The 21,283-nt window shown below is 37.6% G+C and overlaps 1 protein-coding gene across 2 annotated transcripts in view; it reads right to left on the bottom strand.

Annotated features, from left to right (window-relative positions):
- DOCK1 (dedicator of cytokinesis 1) overlaps positions 1-21,283 on the bottom strand; it is a 489,282-nt gene that overhangs the window by 51,826 nt on the left and 416,173 nt on the right. For both annotated transcript variants that reach the window (XM_078391202.1, XM_020791492.3), the window contains exons 39-44: positions 14,480-14,569; positions 10,813-10,917; positions 6,745-6,886; positions 6,329-6,407; positions 5,160-5,244; positions 3,910-3,996 (exon numbers count right to left, since the gene is read on the bottom strand). In XM_078391202.1, the coding sequence (XP_078247328.1) occupies positions 3,910-3,996; positions 5,160-5,244; positions 6,329-6,407; positions 6,745-6,886; positions 10,813-10,917; positions 14,480-14,569 (588 nt within the window). The remainder of the gene's footprint in view (positions 1-3,909; positions 3,997-5,159; positions 5,245-6,328; positions 6,408-6,744; positions 6,887-10,812; positions 10,918-14,479; positions 14,570-21,283) is intronic.

The raw sequence follows: 21,283 nt of genomic DNA, 5'->3' as shown, positions 1-21,283 counted from the left end.
AATTAGTACATTTCAACATGGAAAAAAAGTAGGGCAGCATAATTTAAGGTTGTGAGTATTAGTACCAAATAACTGATACTCCAATCTGTGCTGGCATTTGCACATGGGAGCATGCACACATTCTAACGTTTAACTCATACGTAATCAATTTGTACACACAGATAGCCATACAGCATATGCCTAAAATAACAACTGTCTATCCTGTTGCACCATAATAATGCCAATTCAGAAAGACAGATGAGTAGTGCAGAGGTTTTGATTATCTTTTTTCTATTAAGGCCCATTAAGTCAAATATCAGGCTCTTTCTGACACTCAGAAGGAGAAATGATGGTGGTGGGGATATATATGGTCATTGGTCAAACCCATGAGTCCAAAGAGATTCTGCGCATCATGCCCATGCCACACAAGATTTTTCTCAAAAACATGATGGCAGAACAGGAAAAAAAATATAAAGAGTTAATTGGAATGTGCTAAAATGCAAATTTCTATTTGATTACAATCATTTGCATAAACTTTACATAAGAACACTTCTGTACAGCTATCAGTACCTTAATGCATTCCTGAAAGGCACTTATAATCAAATCTTTCTAATTGTCACTCCTACACCTGCACTCTGATTACACCCAACCCACCTTAATCATCATTTTAAAAAGTGTGTTGTTTGTATTATTTTAGAATGCAAAGTCACATGACAAGCAGATCTGTTGTATTTGCCAACCACCTCTCTCTTTAATGTTGAATTCAATATCTTTAAATGTGGCCAGCAAGGAAGATAATTCAGTTTCAGAATGAGCAGCAACATGCCCATTAACACCGTCCTTTCAAATGAACAGCTTAATGTGATCAGAACAAACTACTGCTGGGAAAGAAGGTGTATTATCTGTTACACACAATATGATGATTTAAAATACCAATTAAGTAGGCAACACACAGAACTGAATTGCTATTAATGGTTTCATTACATGACAAAACATAAAAATTGGCCATTCTGTGCATTTATTGTGCACTGTGGATAAATACACTAAGGTACATGAACAGTTTATTTTACTCATTGACTGGGAAATGCCTGTACTCTCCAGTGATATGAGAGTAATGCACATCATTTAAAACAAGACTAGTTTCAGGTTAGCAGAAAATATCAAATATCAAACACTGGATCACTGATAAATCACAAGTCTGTGAATGTTGGTACATCTTCCCCCATTTATGTTCTGTCTGGCATTCAGCCAAAATAAATAGATAGACAGACAGACAGACAGACAGACAAACAAATAAATGCCCTTGACTTTGGTTAAGAGTATATATATATTGGCTGAATGCCAGACAGAACATAAATGGGGGAAGATGCACCAAAAGTGTCTGAAGACGCTTTTCAGCAGGGTAAAGAAAATGCAGGTAAGGAAGAGGCATTCCCTGAAAGAATCCAAACCAAATTAAACATGATAGTTTTTGCCGTGCACATTTGTAGTAGCCAGTATAATCCTTGCTTTCGGAAGTTTGATATAAACAGTAATAGTAGGAGGAGATATGCATAATTGCATAAAATGGTAATAACTACTCCAATGCAGAAAGAAGTTGCTTAAAGGAGGCTGCTTTCTTAATCAAATAGGATAGGACTGAGTAAAACATAGTAATGTAAGTAATATTACTACCATAAACATGCAGCAAATGTTACCTGTTATTGTTCTAGTAGAGCAACCAACATTCTACAAGGCAATTCTAAGAAAAAGGGCAGCCCAAACAAAAGATTGCAACTGTTGGTACCATTCAGACTTTGAAAAGCAGCCCGGATAGGTTCCTTGTGTTTGGGTGAGAAGTGGTTAACTGATGGACAAAGGAGTCAGCTTCTGGAATTTTACCTTGTATGGCAGGGGTGAGCAATTAATTTCTATAGGGGGCCACATGAAACATCTGAACTCTGTTCGGGGACCAAACCAACTTTACTTAAAAATAAAATGAAACAGTGATATTATGATTGTTTTTATTTTAAACTTGTTAATCTTCACAAATACTAAAGAGTTTTTTTGTGGTATGTTAAAGATAAGCAACTGATCAACTTTGGACAAAAACCTACAAACGGTTTTGATGTTCAACTTGTTCAATGAGAGAAATCCAAGTTTGTCTTGGGCTTGAACAAGTTCTTGAACATTGGACTGGAGCAACGACTGGCGGGCTGGACAGGAGCGGCTTGTGGGCCGTATGTGGCCCTCAGGCCGCACTTTGCCCAGGTCTGTTGTATGGTGTCACTTTGTGAATGGTAGTGAGCTCAAGAGGGTATCCAGTAGACCAGCGGTCCCCAACCTTTTTGGGACTGTGGACTGACTGAGCCTCTGAGGAAGGCGGGGCACCCCCTGTGCTCACACGGGCACATGCGGATGCGTGTGCTCTCTCGGGTGCATGCGCAAAGTGGTGGTGGAGTGTGCACACATGTGCCAGCACTGCCGTGAGTGCTCCCCACCCCTTCGCGCAAGTGCAGGAGCACCTTCATGCCTGCCTGCCCGTGTGCCCATCCACCCCTTCGTGTGGGCGCTCCGCCGCATGTGTGAAGGGGTGGGGGAGTGCTCATGCCGGCACTGGCACACACAAGCATGTGCAAAGCAGCTGTGGTGAGGAAAGTGTATGCGGCGGGGAGGGAGGTCTTAGCGGCTTGGTCATGGACCGGCACTGAGCAGTGGACGACCTCTGCAGTAGACCACCATGACTGCTGCTACTGGTGTTGCCAACATTCAGGTTGCCCAAAGCTTGGCACCCTTTTTCCTGCTGGCAACATGGGTCACAATATTGTGCAGCAACATCAGGCCATTTCCTGACTTTTGAATCATGGATATAGAAGCACAATATCCCACATATTTAAAATGGAGGGTTTCTGATTAACTGAGTTAATTGTATTTTGGTCAAGGGTAACACTGCAGTCTTACACCCGTATGTCAGATAAACCCCAGTGAACTCAGTGGGGCTTACTTCTGATTAGACACATGTAGAATTGTGTTGTAAATGCCATTTGGCATGACTGTATTTTGCACCATCCCTGTCCATCCCACCCTTGATTCATTCAGTCACCTAAATCCAACAGTGCCATCTGGAGTAAGGCCATTGAATCAATGAATGGCATCTGCACAATTTGTGAGTTACCACTCAGCTACTGATTTAATGGGTCTATTTTATTTGGGATCAGCTTGCAGATTTAGGGCAAAATATTCACCTGAATGCAACCATAATATTCAGCCAGCTAAAGACAGCATTGTTCAGCTTACTGGCAAAATGTGGCTTCAAAACAGTGGAATGGATATATTCTAGTTTTAAAAATGCACTCACTTTAATTTATAAATAAGTGCATACATTAAAATGTTACATGGAAGAAGAATGCACGAATAAATTATGGCTATCTGTAAAGTATACACTTCACTGAAAATGTTGAAACCATACATACGTACGTGCGTGCGTGCGTGCGTGCATGCGTGCAGAGACACAAACTTAACCCCAAACTTTATTGAATGGGGGGTGGGAATGGAAAAGCCTTCAAATTAAAACTGAACAGGTAGATTAGTGGCTTCTTCACATGAAAGGCTGGCATTCGTACTAATTTTTTTCATAATGCAGTTTTTCAATCCACAAAATTAAAAAAAAAATTAATGTGAATATATTTGATCTGAACATCCTCTAGCTGAATTACTTACACTGAGACAGATTTTGCTATTAAAAATGATGTTTATTAACCATCACATTATAGTGAACAAGTGAACGCATAGTAGCAAAAACCAAGCGATTCCTATAAAAGAAGGCCAGCAAGCTATCAGTATCACTAGTATTCATAGAAGGTAAACATAATCAAATTATATATTTTTTCTACTTTTTCCAAAGCTATGGGATCAAGTTGCCTCAGCAAATGTTTTCTGAATTGATCTTACCATAAAAACTGATTTGACTTCAAACCATCTTAAAATTCCAGGTAGTTTATATGCTGTCACATAAATGGTTCTCTCAATCCACATATTCTGCAAATTTAAGAGGAAAGATTTGGAGAAGAATGTTAAATGGCTGATAGGCTTTAGCCTAACCATTTATTTATACCTCCATTATAACAAAAGCCTGGCAGCAAATGTTTAGATAGCAAAACGTTTTCAAAAAAATGCAACTAAATGTACCCAACAGCCTTCCTGTATAATCTGAAGAACTACTTTTGCATCTAGCTTACTAGGATCAGCTTTAGGTTTTCTCTCTGTACATACATATGCACTTCAACTGTCTTGTTTCCCCAGCTACATTCTAGGCAGCATGGAAAACTACTTTGCAACTCCTTTCATCCTTTGCAAATTACTATCAGAAAGAATCATAGAATCATAGAAAAGTGAAGTTGGAAGGGTCTTACAAGGCCATCACGTCCAACCCCCTGCTCAATGCCTTGCTGTACAACGCTGTGCTTTTTTAAAAAAGCTCCCAAACCAATTCATTGGTAATCATACCAGCTTTGGGATGAAGAAATGCATAAACCCCCTCTGAATGCCATTAATTAATGGCATTAATTATTATTCTCCCTCTCAACAAACTGGTGTGATTTTCATTATAAACCTTGGATAGTACTTCATTATAAACCTTGGATATTGCTTGCAAAGATGCATTTAATGTCACCTCAGGTATGGGCCAAAGAACACATAACACCTTACCTCTTGTGGCTTACAAACATAGTAAGGGTCAGACTCAACAAAGAGAGTTTCAAGTGCATACCTGGCCCTTAAGAAAAACAAATCTGAAAGCCTAGGGATAATGTTATGACATTTGTCATTAAAATTAATGGAAAGGGAAGCTAACATTCATAGACAGTGATACACTGGTATCTGCTGATATAAAGGCTTAAATTCTACTGAAATCAGTCAGCAAGGGTTAAACCTGTGTGACAAGAATCTTTGCATTCAGTTAATATGGAATACTTCAAAACAGCATTTTCCAGGCTGACACCCTCTGTTTTTACCACACTAACAATTCAGAGGTATGAACTACTTTATTGGCATCTCCCAATATAATGAACCAAATGTTGGGCACTCAAAAACCCTTGGTAATTTTATTTCAAGATTACTAAGGATTATGAAAAGATTATGAAGAAATCAATATTTTATTAAGAACAGGCATAATGGAGCACAGTATAATGCACAAACATTACCGCAAATTCATTGTCTGGGTTTTTCTCTCCTTTTCGTACAGGCCGTGAATATTCAAATCGCTGGACCTCATTCACCCTGTAGAAACTGGAAAGCAGAAGATACACAACTGCATACATATTTGCTTATAAGAACATATATAAACATTACAGCAAGGCTTTAAATCACTAACCACTCCATGAGAATAGCTATTCACATGGCGACAGCTCTGGAAGATTTAGTGACGTTTATGTATGCATCAGGTCTAACCACCTCTTAGAGTAACTCTGATTGAAGAGACTGGATACAAATGATAAAGTTTGAGTATAACTTTGCAAGTAATACTGATATACCCAGTCCTGAGACCACAAAACTATTTGCTATTCCATCTGTCCACATATACTTGTCTTAATACTTTGTGGCACATTCTCATCCACTAATATTTATTATTATCACCATATTACTGACATTAATCCACCCTTCTCCCACAGCAGCCAGGCCAGCATGAATCGTTCCTTTCTCTCACATCCCCTCCCCACACAAGTACTTTGTGATATTTGTTGTAACAAGAGAGTGTTGTTGGCCCTAGTAAGATTTCTGGCTGAGTGAGAATCTCTTAACTGCGTCCTCCAGCTTGTAGACTGAGAAACTAACCACTACAAAATGTAGACTGTTTAAAAGTGTAGCAAATATATTTGTGAAATTACGCAAATTATGTATAGTTTGGAGGAGGGGATGAAATAGACTGGCCTGTGTCAGTGTGGGCATGAGTTGTATGTAATGCTTGCCTTTTTAGTCTCCAAGGTAGGCCACATTGATCCTTTTTATGAAAAGCTGTCTGTAATCCTTTAGGAATTTTAGTTGGCTGAGACTGCAGTGTAAATTCAGAGGCCAAATATACAAAAAGGTTTCATACTCTCTGGCTCTCTTTATCAACATTTTGATAGTATCAAAACAATAAAAAAAGGCATTGAGAGTCCGTGAATCCAAAATGTATTCTTCTCCCTAGTGAACTTTTTAAAGGCAGTATCTCACACTCTGTCTCTGTTTTCCTTTTCTTGTGCTTTGTTCATTCAAAGTATAACTCACGGCAGCTTCCCAAATGATAAATCATCTCTTATCAGATGATACATTCAGCACTTATAGCCTACTGAAGCCATTAATAGTAATTACACTGTTTAAATCTTTGTACCTTAAAATTTGCTCTGATACTGGCTTGTGAAATTTTGGTGGTAAATCAAGTTTTGGCTTTACAGTAAAGCACTGAATATCTGAATTTTATAGTTAAGAATCACAGTGATGAAATATTACCATATGCAGTGCAATTAGTATACCCTTTGTATCCTGAAGATGACAAGACATGTTTTCCAGGCGAAAGCTTGATATTTTATTATTTTATTAAAGTTTTTACTTGGAAGCTAAACACATTGAGTTGTTTGGGTCAATTCAGTCTGTTTGACTGGGACTGATCAACTTTTACAATGATTGAATGTTAAAATTATGCATCCACATAGCTTCATTTTAAATGGCTACATAAACACATATTAAAAACAATAAAGTAAGGTCAATGACTTTCGATATTCAAAGGTAAGAAGTTTTAAAGGATACACTGTCCTTGAGAGTTTTTAATGTCATCACCAGGAGGAGATGTTGTCTTCATTTTCTCTGCATTAGGAAACTGGGTTAATAATCTTGCTTCAAAATCTTCACGACGTTCATATTCTTTTCCTCGATACATAAAAACTTTGTTCTATAAACAAATACAAAATTAAATATATGTTAACAACATATTACATTTTAAAAAGCCGATATGCACTCTGTCCGACTCTATCTAGCAGTTTCTTTAACCATTTCTACAGAGTTTGAAGCCACAGTATACATCCAAAGCAAAAGAAGACAAGATGCTTCACACATTAGTATACAAATAAAATAAACATTCTTATTCAAATGTAATTGTACCTGGCATAACTACTTCTTAATTAAGAATTGCAAAAGAATTTTGAAAACTTTAGAATGTAGACTCATTGGCCTTCATTTAATGCACATGTTGCAAATGTGTTGTGACAGACCAGGTCTGGAAAACTTTGGAGAAGTTGTGGTGCAGTATGAAAAAAAAGGTATTTTGCTTTCTAAAATTATTTTTCTGGGGAATTGGGGGGTTAGGGATCCTGCACATATCTTTATGTTAAAGATGCTGCTCTTGGAAGCTTCTGGGAATGGAAAATGCCTATTGCCAAACATAGCCCAATTTTCCAAATGTGTGGGTATCATGGGTCTTGAGGCTCTAGGGATCTTGGAATGGGTGTGTGCCCCCCCCGCCAGCTGTGAGAGTCATTCTACGTAAGACGTTAATTGTGATTGCATCTGATTACATTCATCGCCAAGGAAACATTTTGAAAAAATGTGGAATGGTGACTACAGGTTGGATTCAAACTTAGGGTTTGTGTTCCACTACAGCATGGCAGGAAGCCTTTGGCTCTCTCTATGTATTACTAAGTACAACCCTATGTACTGTATCTTTGGAGGTTGTATTTGCTTTGTTATGTACTGTCAAGTCAGGATCAACATACAATGAGCCAAATAGGGCTTTCATAGTAAGTAAGCCCTAGCCTGTCATTCTTTTCACTACACCACACTGAACACCTCCATTTTTGAAGGTTACCATGAAATATAACCTTTGGGGGCCTGAAGGTCTAAGACAGCTGGGGAGACAGGGAACAGTAGCGATGAGAAGGAAGAACTATTACTACTTGGACAGGGCAGTATAGGATATAGGACAGTATACTGGACCCTACCAGACCCCTGTCTGAGTCGTGCTTAATAGTAACATGTTAAATATTTCTTTGAAAAGGATTGTCTATCTATGTGAAGAAACCAAACTTGAGATACGTATAAAGCAATTTTATACGTATGTTTACCATTTGTCTCTAAATGCCATTATTTGGGAGTAAATCTATTGCCTGACAACTGTTCTTGCATTAAAAGAGACAATATGCTAATATTAAAGGACGATTTATTCTTCAAAAATTTGTCTAAGCTTAAAAATCATTTCATGAATAGTTTTTACATGGTATGACAAATTAAAATCATAGACTAAGCATTATTTTAGAGATGATATTTCAGTAACCACTTTCTATTAAAGATGTACTGGCAATGTTTGTAATATCTTGTTTAATAAATATTGTGTTAATTTGTACATACTGCAGCTTAGAATATTGTTGCTTATACAGTATATTGTTTATTAAATTCCTGCCTTTCTCTCAAAATAAGGACCATGGGGGTTTAATTATTTTTAAAAAGGTCCAGCTAAATCACTGTAAATTGAAATGCTGAAAAATGTGAAGCAATAGTATTATATTGTTAAAACCACCAGTGAATGTACGTATGTACAGTATTTCTTAATTCATGCCTGTAGAAACACAATTTGCATTTTAATACACAAGAAAATTTGATAGTTTCCATTATGATTGCAAGCAATTTCTAATATCTCCTGCCTTCCGTCCTGCCTTCCGTCCTGCCTGCCTTCCGTCCTGCCTTCCTGCCTTCCTTCCTTCCTTCCTTGGAACAATGTAATTGAAAACATTGTGAAGAGGGATGATTTCAGAAGGCCTGCTATTGATTAGAACAATGTTCTTATTCGGCATTCCATGCCTCTGACTCCACATACTATAAAGAAACTGCAGCGTGCTAACTCAGGTCCATTTGAGACAAACCACTCAAGAAATAACACACTTACTTCTGTGCAGGGAAATTGTATGCATTATATTATCTTATTTTGACTTCCAACATTCACCATGGTTTGATCTCAAAGGAATTTAATGCAGAATTTGGTTGCCATGTCTTGTTCTTGTGGGAGCCATACACAGGCGAATAGCTGGAGCAATTAGGATTATTCTTGCATTTTTCAGCTAACGGGACAGAGCTATCAAACTCTGTCCATATAGTAAGATAATGCAATCATAGAATCATAGAAAAGTGAAGTTGGAAGGGCCTACAAGGCCATCAAGTCCAACTCCCTGCTCAGTGCAGGAATACAATCAAAGCGTATCTGCCAGGTGATTATCTAACTTTTTCTTGAATGCCTTGCAGTGTTGGAGCACTCACCAACTCCTGAGGTAACTGGTTCCACTGTTCTATTGCTCTAACAGTTAAGAACTTTTTCCTGATATTCAACCGAAATCTAGCTTCTTTTAACTAGAGCCCATTGTTGCGTGTCCTGCACTCTGGGATGACCGAGAACAGATCTTGCCTGTCCTCTGTATGATAGCCTTTCAAATATTTGAAAAGTGCTATCATATCACCCCTCAGTCTTCTTTTATCAAGGCTAAACATACCCAATTCTTTCAGCCTTTCCTCATAGGGCTTGGTTTCCAGCCCGCCTGTCACCCTCCTTTGAACTTGTTCCAATTTGCTAGCATCCTTCTTGAAGTGTGGTGTCTAGAACTGGGCACAATACTCAAGGTGAGGCCTAACCAGTGCTGAATAGAGGGGGACTAGCACCTCGAGGGATTTGGAAATTACTTCTATTGTGTGTAGGCATCCTTCAGTCTCGAGAGACTATGGTAACGTGCTCTGAATAGAGGCCTTGGAACAGCATCTAGTGTAGCTGAGAAGGCCAATTCAAGATTCACAATCCCTTCCACACTGGGGACAAATACAATCTGTCCCCTCTCCAGCTCCCTGATTTTGCTGGTTTCGAAACTGCCTCTTTGCCTCGGCCTGCTGAACAAGTGGCTCTTCAAATTGGGAGAGGCCATGCTGCACCACCTGACTCCACTTCTATTAATGCAGCCTAATGTAGCCACGTCACACTGTTTAGCTTGTGATCTACAACAATGAATAATCCGAAATCAGCTTGTTTTAATAGTCCAATTCTTGAGCACTTGAAGCAATTCCATGGCCTTCCCAAATTATAATGGATTCTGAGGAAGCTGTTTATTAGCACTGCAATCCTTAAATTCTGCTTTGTAAATTTCTGTGGAAAAAGAGGCATTTCTCTTTGTCCCACCACCTTTATAGGTACATTTGGTGGGGACACAAAAATGGGCTTTGTTGCTGTTCCCAGACTTTGGAACTCCCTCCCGAAGGAGGCTAGACTGGCCCCATCTTTACTGTCCTTCTGCAAGCAGGCAAATATCTTTATCTTTAGGCAAGCTTTCACCAAGTGAATGGCTGCCAAGTGGGTTTTTTTTAACAGATTGTTGTACTTTACTGCATTGAATGTGTTTTGATATTGCTTATGTTTTTTGGTATTGTAGTCATTGATCATTTTAGTGTTGTATAGTAACTTTTATTAGCTTAAATACTGTCTTTTAATTGTGCAAACCACCTTGGGTCTTTTTAAGGAGAAGGGTGAGTTAAAAATAGTTTAAATAAATAAAATAATAAAATAAATTCAGATGTAATGAAAACAACAGTCTCTTGCTACAGAAATTAGCATTTATGAGCCTCTAGTTCTCATGTTTCCTTCCCTTCCTCTTGCAAGAATAATGAAACCCATAATTCATTGTAAAACCTGACTCTAAAACAGGCATAAAGTTGTGCATGGATGTATGTGTGAACATTTAAATGTATTAGGCATTTTATCAGCTTACCGTTCTCATTTTTTGAGAATGAAGAAAATTATATTTTCCAATATAGAATCTATGTAACTCATGAAAATCAGAAAATATTTACCCGTATAAATGTCGGAAATCCATGCCCATAGTATCCAACAGCAAAATAATCTGGTTTGGGTCTGATTACTTTCACAATGTTTTCATAGAACTGTGCTTGCTTTTTCTGTAGAGGAAAAGTTTTTTAAAAATAAAACCTTCCACTTGAATAATAGTATTTTTTAAAATTTAAACTATACTTTCCATTTCTTGCCCAACTCAAGTTATTTGCGAGTAAGTTTAAAAATATTTAACACATTTCATTCTAGTTTTTGAAGATGTTCCTTTACGAAGGTTAAAAAAGCTTTGTAAGATATCATACCCTCCCATGGAACTTTGTAATATTCTTTAGTTTGCTACCAAGGCCAAAATCTTGTTCAAGATACATATCACATTGGTGGATTGGACTGTGCCATTGCGCCAAGGACTGTGAAATGGACACTAAAAGCCCATGAACTCTTATGTGAAATTCCATTCTGAAATGGTGGAGATTCCACCTATGCGCACTCAGAGAAAGCACAGCTGCCCCACCAGAGGTAGAAGAACTGTTTGTTGAAATATGTTTAGTACACAGCATTTCTGGAGGGGCCAAGAAACTGCAAACATCTGGACAGCAGGAGTCGCGCAATTATAAGGACACAATAGGATCCGGACCCCAAATTCTACATACTTGACGAACAACTGTCATCAAAAACAGTGGTGCTGCCAATCCACCCACGTGGCCCGTAGGGACCCCTTAAATACACTGACAATATCTTATCTTTCTTTGTCCAACCACTGTTTGCTGAGCAAGCGTGGTGCTGCAAGGCAAATCTTTACATTTCTGACAGCCATATTTATTTCCTTTTTCTCCTGGGGCCTGTTTGAGACCGAGACAAGCCTTTAGAAAAAAGTGAAAAGGTAGATACGACTTTGGAGCTTAGCTTTGCAGCAATGCACCTAAGCTGCATAAAGGATAACCAAAGAAAGAAGCAGGAGAGGCAAAGATGCTGTTGTTGCCGAGACCACACGTGTGTTGGCTAATCTGATGGAAGTGGGTGGGATGAGACCTAAGACTTTTAGAGGAGGAAATAAAATAGAGACAGGCAACAATGGAAGCAGAATTCAAGGTCTTAGGCGAAGTGAAATTCATAGACTAAAATCCATAGAATAAAATGCAAGGTAAACAAGACAACAGACTAACAAGAGACCCGTGGATAGAGGTAATTTTGCTCCTGATACATATGAAGTGGTCAGCCAAAGAATGGCATCAAAGGCTGTATTTAATTATTAAATTTTTATCTCAATTTTTCTCCAGGAATATGCCTGAGATGGGTACCTCTGGTGAAATATTTCGGTGATAAATGGAAACGCATCCCTCCCTTAGATGTAGGCCTGCCAAGGATACTATGAATGCTTACAAATTGTCTTTTCCTTGATGAAAAGGACAGCCTTGTTTAAAACAACAACACATAACTTCTGTTAGATTTTGAAATATGCACAAAATAAGAGTCTTAATGTAAAACACAAGGAGGCCCTTTTTTTGCAGAAAGGAGAAAGGGTGAGTGTCCGTTTTTTTGCACTAAAGCCACTTCTGTAAATGTTGTGCAAAAAAAATCCCAAAATGTGAAAAATACACAAAAACTCTTGCACTCTATTAAGAGCGAACATTTTTATTTATTTTCTTATTTTGTTTTCTTCTACAAAAAATGAAACAGCAAAGATTTCCATCCCCAAGGTCTCCAGCTTATCCCATATTAAATAAAACATGGGAGATTTAAAACCTCGAGGGTCTGGCTATGAACATATTATGGAGCAAAGGTTGTCTATTCTCCAAGATAATGAGTCAGCCTTTGTTTTTGGTTTCCCAGTTGTTAAATAACCATGCACAAGCAATTGTCATTATATAAACAATGGGCTTAGAGTACAGCCACTGAAATCAATGGACCAAATTAGTCATGAAGAACTTAAATCAAATTGATTTCAATGGATTAGTTCCAACCATGACTAGCTATATCCAACTCCTTCTTTTTAATGGAGACTCAAAGGGCAGTGTGGTATGAATACAATCTGCAGCAGGGCTGGGATATATTTTGTAGGAGGAAAAAGAAGCTCATACATTTTAATAACAATAAATGGTATAAATAACTATTTGGTGGGCAGCAGCCTGTATCAATTTTTGTCAAGGATGTGCAACATTTCACACTAAACACATAATTGTGGTTCGATATGGTATATGTACCACAGCCGAGACATCATTACAATAATGCTTTCCTTTACAACCTATCTATGTCCAAGCACAACATTGACTGTAATTACTCATCCACAGAGCTGACATGATGCATGCAAGGACATGTGCTGCACATCTTTTACAACCTAGTTGTTCAGAGTAACAATAATTTATATCTATGCATTGCACATGCTGTTTTTGAAACAGGCACAGACATCAAGGGAAGTTTTTAATATAAATATAAATTATCTTCAAATTCTCATTTACCTCTTCAGTCAGTAAATGCTGCTGCAAATTTTTAAAATATGCTCTCATGTGGCAGAGTGAATGCTACCTCGTTGCAGAGAAAATCTTAAGAGGGAAACTGAACTGGAGTTCATTCAAAAGATGCAACATTTGCTCACTTGTTAATAATAAAAGAACTGAAAATAGGAAAATAGCACTCAAATGGAGGTACAGACAGAGATATGTGGGCAGTTAGAAGCTGTTTGTATCCAGCCTGAAATACTATTTACATGAAGATGGAACTCGGTCTTTAAAAGGATGATGCTGGTTTCCTTTCAATCCTTTTCTGCCACAAGGAAGCATGGCAGCCTGTCTTCTAAGTCCATGAGTAAGCCTGTTTCCTACTACATGTGAAAATGCTGGACTATCACATGTAATTTAGGTTTAGGAGCACTTTAAGAAAACACAGCAGGCACAATATTGTGGCATTGTGTCCTGCCATGTGTAGATGAAAGGACCACATTTAGAGTATGAGGCTAGCTAGGGTCCAGGAAGAACAAGCACAACAGTTATATTAATCTTGGGGGGGGGGGGAAATCAGATTCCAAGCAGAATCAGAAATATGTTATACAGGCAAAAGGGTCAAAAGGTGCTTTGGAAATAAATAAGCCTTCCTTCCCTAGTTGGATAGTGTTAACTATAATTAGGTACCAATGCCTACTTGTTAAATAATGGATTGCGAGCAAAACAAAGTGAATCCAATAGGGCTTGCTTCAACACAAACATGGATATATTTAGGCTGTTAGCCAAGAGCTAGGGAGAGAAATTTCCCAATGGTAGCTTGAGGAACAATAAAGAAAACAATTTTTTTGAGATATTTTGGGAAAATTAACAAAACAAAGGCAGAAAACAAACATGAACTCCAGCATTCTGGACTACTGTAGTGTTAACAAAAACAACATCAGTAACACTCGCAACACACTTTCAAGCCAATGCCCTTGACTCACAGTTTTGTGCTCTGGTTCGCTTAGGTGTTTTTTTTTCCAAAAGCAGGGGGATTTACAACAATTATTTTAATAGAATATATCTCTATTTTAATCAGATGTGAAATCTGTCTGATTAATCAACTAGAAGCCAAAAAAATGATTCCATTATACCCAGTTTTTGACTTATTGAAGTATTGAAACTTTAAAACCCAAATTCAAAAAAACAATGTAAGCTAATTCAATGTGCAATAAGCTGTAGAAAAACCTACCAGCAGTTCACTGAGTTGTTCATAATCAAACATTTCAGTTTCATACTGTTCTGCAAGTTCTTTGCCCAAGGCAATGGCTTCTTCCCACATCTGTTAAAAAATACAATTGAACCTCAATCAAACAGTGAAATGTCAGGTAGACAAAAAATTTCCATTCATATACACATATGGCCACTCACCTGGGTACAGACCCTAAAATCCCGCTATGTATGTTAAAAACATATATTGCAATAGTAAATATTTTGTATCTTTTTTGTTTGCATATTTACTGCTTATTTGCTACATTTTCAAACTTCTTATGAAACTATCTACACATTATTTCCACAACCTCATAGTCTGTTTGACAATTCTAAAAATGGGACATTGATTTGATTCCTTATAATGAAAATGATGATGACAATGTTGACAACAACAATAATGTCAAGGAGTATGCAGTTGAATTAGATACTGTACATCCTTATCTACAGTTGTCACATAACAGTGCTCCATCCATTTTCCTTCAATGTTTTTTGGGAATAAATATGTTGGAGGAAGATTATTTTTTATTTTTTGTATGGATCATTGGACAAAGAGAAAAAAGAAGATGGCTATATGGCTAGTGAGCCTTACCTCCACTTCGAAAGTAGAATCTACTCAGAGAGATTATGATGTCCCTAATAGTCAGCATGATCCCATTCAGAAATTAGAAGTAAGAAGTTCCACTAACATCACTTAGAAGCACTTACTTCCAATTAAGTGTCCACAGAAATGTAGCCGAAGAAAACAATTAGCTAAACTCTACATTTCATGGATTTTGTACGTATGTATTTTATGATACATACAGCAATATAACAACAACCAGCTTTTTCCAGACAATCTGCTTCAGATGAAGATATGGCACTTCAGAATTGCTGATTTGCCCAAATCAGTGCAGTCATCTGCAGTTTCCCTTTGTATTTAAGTCACATGTTAATTGCTATTACTACACCTGCATTTCTTACAGCTACAACTGATAAGCAAAGGAATTTTGAATATTCATTATGATGTTAATGGAAAGAAGATAACATTTTATCTTCTTCCTTCTGACTCCAGCAATGTGCAAGGCTCAGTACGGGTGTGTGGGGGGGAAGTCCTAGATGAAATTACAAGCATACTTTGACCTAAGAAGAAGCTCTAACTTGTGTGGTGGTGAGGCCTGCAGTGTTTCTTAACAATGGCAAACCAGGTTTTTTTTTTCAACACTTACATTACTTTCCCAATATTTCAAAGTTGTTATCAGTAATTCCCCCAACAACAAAATTAGAGGGAATATCTCTTGAAATGATATGTAAAAGAGCACATTCTCTTCACATGAACAGTTAATCTCACCAGAAAAAATCTCAATGACCAATACCTTCCGTCTCATATGTTGTTTAAAGAAAAAGAAAAGTTTGCAAAGTGGAACATGTTTGTATCATGTTCATTTTTAAAACTTGGGAATCATATTTGATTGAATAATATAATGAACTTATGCTAATTTTAATCACATATTACCAAGAAAACAATTATCTCCTAGATGTCTCTTATGTTCTAGGTTTAAAAAAAAAAACATTCAGGCAATCAGTTCAGTAAATAAACCCTGATTTCTAAAATTAGTTAACGATTCTTATCTGAAATCAAACTGAAAATATAAGTGTACCAGAGATGAATGACTGGTTCTCCTCCTTTTTTTCAAAATGGGTTACAGTGGGAAGGAGAATCGTTTGGGGGAAGAATTAGTATTGTTGTAGGGTCCATGGATTTTTAAAAAAATTATTTTTGTTATTCCTTCAAGATTCCTAGCCCCCCAAGTGATTATTTGTCCCACATGATAAATATATATATATTTCCAAAAACTTTGGAGAAGGGGGAAGGTGTAGTGGAATTGGACCACAGCATTTCCCCAGTGCCATGGCCTAAATACAATTTGCCTTTATCAGCTTTATCTACCATATAACAAAGGATAAAAATCCAATCACAGCACTTCTGTCATTTATGTCCTGATATTTTCATCACTGCCCTACAACCCATAGAAAAAAAAGAAGCAAAGCCTCTGGATGTTCCCCTTACATGTTATAAGTCAAACATGCTATATGTTACAGTTTATAAGACAGACGCAGAAAGGGCAAAATCCATAGTAAAAGGCTAATCACAAACATGTCCCTGACTCATAGTAAGTACAAAACAAAGTAGTTGTAGTAAGATAAGCTTATTGTTTCATTGGGAATGCTAAAACAGGGCAAATCACATCTTTGTGGTATTAGTTTGCCAGCAATATGAGTCATGTTTCTAAATACTGCACAGAATGCCATCAGGCATCTATAAGAAAGATTACACCCACTTTTCTGTCACAAAGGAAAATACAATTCTTTCTGCTTTCCTGTTGAAAGAACATGATTGCAATGTATTGGCTTTCATTTCTTGACCAAGCCCACACCATTAAAGAAAATAATGTATATATAAGGATTCACCCACCCTCCCTGGTTAGTTAGCTTCCCTTCTTTAACTTCCATGGGCCAGTATCGTGTTGCTAAGCTCCATCCACATGGTCCCTATCCATGGCAGATTGGCACTAATTAAAGAGTTTATTTCTGCATTTCAGGGCACATGGCACTCATACCCAATGATACACACACAAGCCAAAATAAAACAGAACTCCTTAAAAAAGAAAACCAAAAGCAAAATATGTTGCTTATACATCGCCCCACACCACTTAAAGCACTCTTGGGGCAGTTTACAAGTTAATTGTGCAGGCTACACATTGCCCCTGCAGCCAGCTGGGTGCTTAATTAGTAAAAAGCTGGTAGTGACAGTACACAATAGCCAATATCCTGTTGCTTAGCTCTGTCTGCCATAATGGACGTGACATTACATAGACAAAGCTGTGCAATAGGATACTGACAGCTATGTGCTGTCATTACCTGTTTTTTAAAAATCTAAGTACTGGATATAGAAAACAAGAAAGACAGTTTTCTTCTCCCTACAAGGCAGAGGTGCTCCATGGCCCATATGTTAATCTGATGCAATCAAAATTCAGTAGCACAGTGGCAGAAGAAAAGGAAAACTTTAAAAACAAGCATATCAGGCAAAAAACCAATAAAAAAAGAAGAATTAAAAATTTAAATTTAAAGGCAAAAAATTTGTGGCACCTTAAAGACTATTATATTTTAATGTGAGCTTTCATGGATCAAGTCCATCTCTTCAGACAAGGCACTTCTTGTTTTCAAATATAATAGTATTATGATTGGCCTCAAAAACAGGGTGTATTCTTGGCCTGTCCTTAAAGAGAAAAGTATGTGGAGATGGGGGGTGGGGATGGCAGCCACTTCTTTGCCACCAATTTTCCACAGAATATTCAGAACACAGAGAGGTAGCAAGATACAACTAATAGCAGATGGCATTGAAAGCCACAAAATTAAATTAAATTAAATTAAAATTCAGTATGTCTATCCTGACCTGGTCATAGACCATGTATGAATTAGATAGTCATACAGTTTCTCTCTTATGTCTGAGGAAGTGGATTTAATTCACAAAAGCTGACAATAAAATATGCAGTTAGTCTTCAAGCTGCCACCATGTTTTGCCTCCTGTTTTTTAATTTTATTTTTAGTCTGATACAGATGACATTAGGCTCCTGAATCTACCGAAGCTGCCCACCCCTACTTCTAATACTACTAGAATTACAGAGTTCTTCGTAAGCCAAGGTGCGTAATAATATCAGGCATATCCTTGTATGCTGCTTGGATGAGAAACCCAGGAATCTTATAGAACTTTTTCTCTGTTTGGAGATGGGAACGGTATACACTCTGTAAACACTCTGTAGCCTTCAAAACATTTTATCACTAGTCTTTCAAATTTTTTATTTTGAAAAGTCTCCAAAGTGTTGTGAAAACTCCAGGCAACTTCGCCTCTGAAAAGCATTATTGTCACAAGAGTCTCTGATAACTGGGATCTATAAATATTCTTGAAGGTCAATAATGTCCAATCTGCTGCTTCTCAGATTTTCTGCCTTGGAACTTGTCCCAGCTTTGCCTAGGACATGGCAAGTCATCTAGAGGAATGAGCTGCAGTGAGAAAAGAGAGCCAGTACATGGCATTTTGTTTGATGTATGTTTTTAACGCACGGTAAGGGGAAAAAAAATCCACCAACAGAAGTCACAAGTGAATGAAACTGGGGATACTGCAGAGGGAAAAATGCCTTACTATTGTTGAAAACATGAGGCACAAGGGAGTACATAAGTTTGTACCAAGCCTCTTTTACAAGGAGAGATTAGGCTTTGAAAGCAGAACTCTGTTCTTACACGGAGGCAGATAAAGATTTGAAAGATCACGTTCAAGAATCCTAGTCTTGAAAATAAAATGTTTGTGGGGGGCCATCTTACTTCTTAGGCATTGAAAAAGGATTATTAGTAGCATAAATGAAGCATCTGCTTCACTATCCCTGGGACATTTGCCAAATTCAATGCTAGAATAAATGATGTAGCAGAATAGGATAGTTTAGAACAAGGGTGGGAACTGGGAACTGCTCAGCCTCTGTTTTTGTGTGCTCTGTTACAACTGCTACTCATAGACCCCACCCCAGGAATCTCTGTCTCTGTGTGTGTGTTTTGAACTAGAAATGATTATTCCGCTCACTGGAATTTCATCCTTTGTTTTCCAAGATGACCATATTCATCAAATGCAGCATTTAGAAGAAAAAAGAGAAGACGTGGTTAAGATTGAGCAGGAGCACTTTGATGGACACACAGGTAAATAACTAGCCCAATATGACCCAAGAAGTGCAGGCAGGTTAGCTGATCCTGGGCTTGTTGAGCTGTCAAGAAGTTCCATTCTTGCTTTCTCAATTCCCTCTTCCTTTGTGCATCCTTGACACTTTTTGTTTCAAATTCTTTAGCTTCTTGTTTGACAGAGTTTCGCCAGGCACTTTAGTTTTGAGTAAGAGCTTTCCAACTGTATTTCAATGATGTCTTCCGTGTATCCTTGAATCATTTTGTTTGTCTACCAGGCAGTTGAGCACCCACAACAGACTGTCCATAGAAGACATCCTGACAACCTTGCATGAAGTTGTCATTATTTCAAGACTAAAAATGCTTGTCATCTGTTTTTGCTCCCAGACTTCAGTGTCAGGGACTTTATCCTGCTCTTTGATGTTGTATGAAGTTCTATGAGTACAGGTAAGATGGAAATGGTTGTCCTTTCTTGCATGGGGTTGATAGATAGCCCATGTCTCTGCTCCAAAGAGCAGAGAGGATAGAACAACAGTTTTGGACATCTTCAGCTTACTGGAAAAATTGTTTCCAAACTGATTCCTCACAGAGGCCTGAAGTCTTCCAAAAAGCAGCCCTGGCTTTAGAGCTTTGTAAGATCACTTCATTGTCAATCAGAAAGCAGAGAGACACTGCTGCCAAGGTATGTGAACTTATCCATCTTAAGGTACACCCGAAGCAGCTTGGTACAGCACCACTGACTTATCCAGGGAACACATATAACTCATTCTTATTTCTTTATTTATTTTGCATAATCAAAAGACAATGTGAAAGCTAACAGTGAGTATACAAATGGTGAGTACATGGTTACAATGTTGCTGCTCCCAGACTTTGGAACTCCCTCCCACAGGAAACTAGACTGGCCCCATCTTTGCTGTGCTTCCGCAAGCAGGCAGGGACGTTTCTCTTCTGGCAAGCTTTACCACAGTGACTGGCTGCCTGAGTGGGGTTTTTTAATGGATTGGTGTGCCTTACTGCTTTTCATGTGATTTTGTTTTGCTTGTACTTTTAAAATATGATATTTGCTTGATTTGTAATTATATACTCACTTTTATTAGATTTAAAAGATTGTCTTTTAATCATGTAAGCTGCTTTGGGTCCCTTCTTTAAGGAGACAGGTGGAGTAAAAATATTATAAATAAATAAAATAATAAATTCTCTTTAAAATGCAAATAGTGTCCACTACGGTGGGCAAGGTTAACATTTACCAAAACTGCAACAGACAAGGGAGAATTTAACCCTTGTTGTTTCTTTTTATTTATTTATTTATTTATTTATTTATTTATTTATTTATTTATTTATTTATTTATTTATTTATTTATTCATACATACATACATACATACATACATACATACATACATACATACATACATACATACCCCGCCTATCTGGTCGATATGACCACTCTAGGCGGCTTCCAAACATGTAAGAATACTATAACTTATACATATAACAAATAAAGATATCAACAATGTACTATAAACGATAAACAATAGGCAATAAGCAATAAGCAATAAGTGAGTCTTAAGGGAAATCCTTACTTTGAAGCTGCAATTTGCATTGGGAGAACATATCAATTTGCACCAGATGAAGGAGAGAAAGAGAGGAATCTCTGTGCTTCTAAAACATCTCTGAACATAGCTCAGTAGTTAATGAAGACTGTGTTTTTTTCCATAAGAAGGTTGTCTTTTCCCAAGTGGGCTAATACTTTAATTTTGAAACCCTTTTCCCTTCTCAGTTTTCCTCGTTGCTTTGCATTCTCTGTTTTCCTTTTCTTCAAACCACTTCCCCACAATTCGCTACAGAACCAGCAAGAGAACCCAATTTGAAATTTGGCTTGCTTGCTTTATGTGCGGATTAACTGAGGTTATTTTTCCCTCTGGCTTTGTCCTCCTAGCATTTTTCCTAGTCTTTAGAAAGAATAAAGTTAATATGGATAGACAAATTACTCTTTTAGTGTAGTGGGATTGTATCAGATTTGACTTTTCTTCTCTGTGTGTGTGTGTGTGTGTGTGTGTGTGTGTGTGTGTGTGTGTGTGT

This window comes from Pogona vitticeps, chromosome 3, assembly GCF_051106095.1.
Source record: "Pogona vitticeps strain Pit_001003342236 chromosome 3, PviZW2.1, whole genome shotgun sequence".
NCBI lineage: Eukaryota > Metazoa > Chordata > Lepidosauria > Squamata > Agamidae > Pogona > Pogona vitticeps.
Note: the sequence above shows the minus strand (reverse complement) of the source record. Positions and strands in the feature narration are given on the sequence as shown.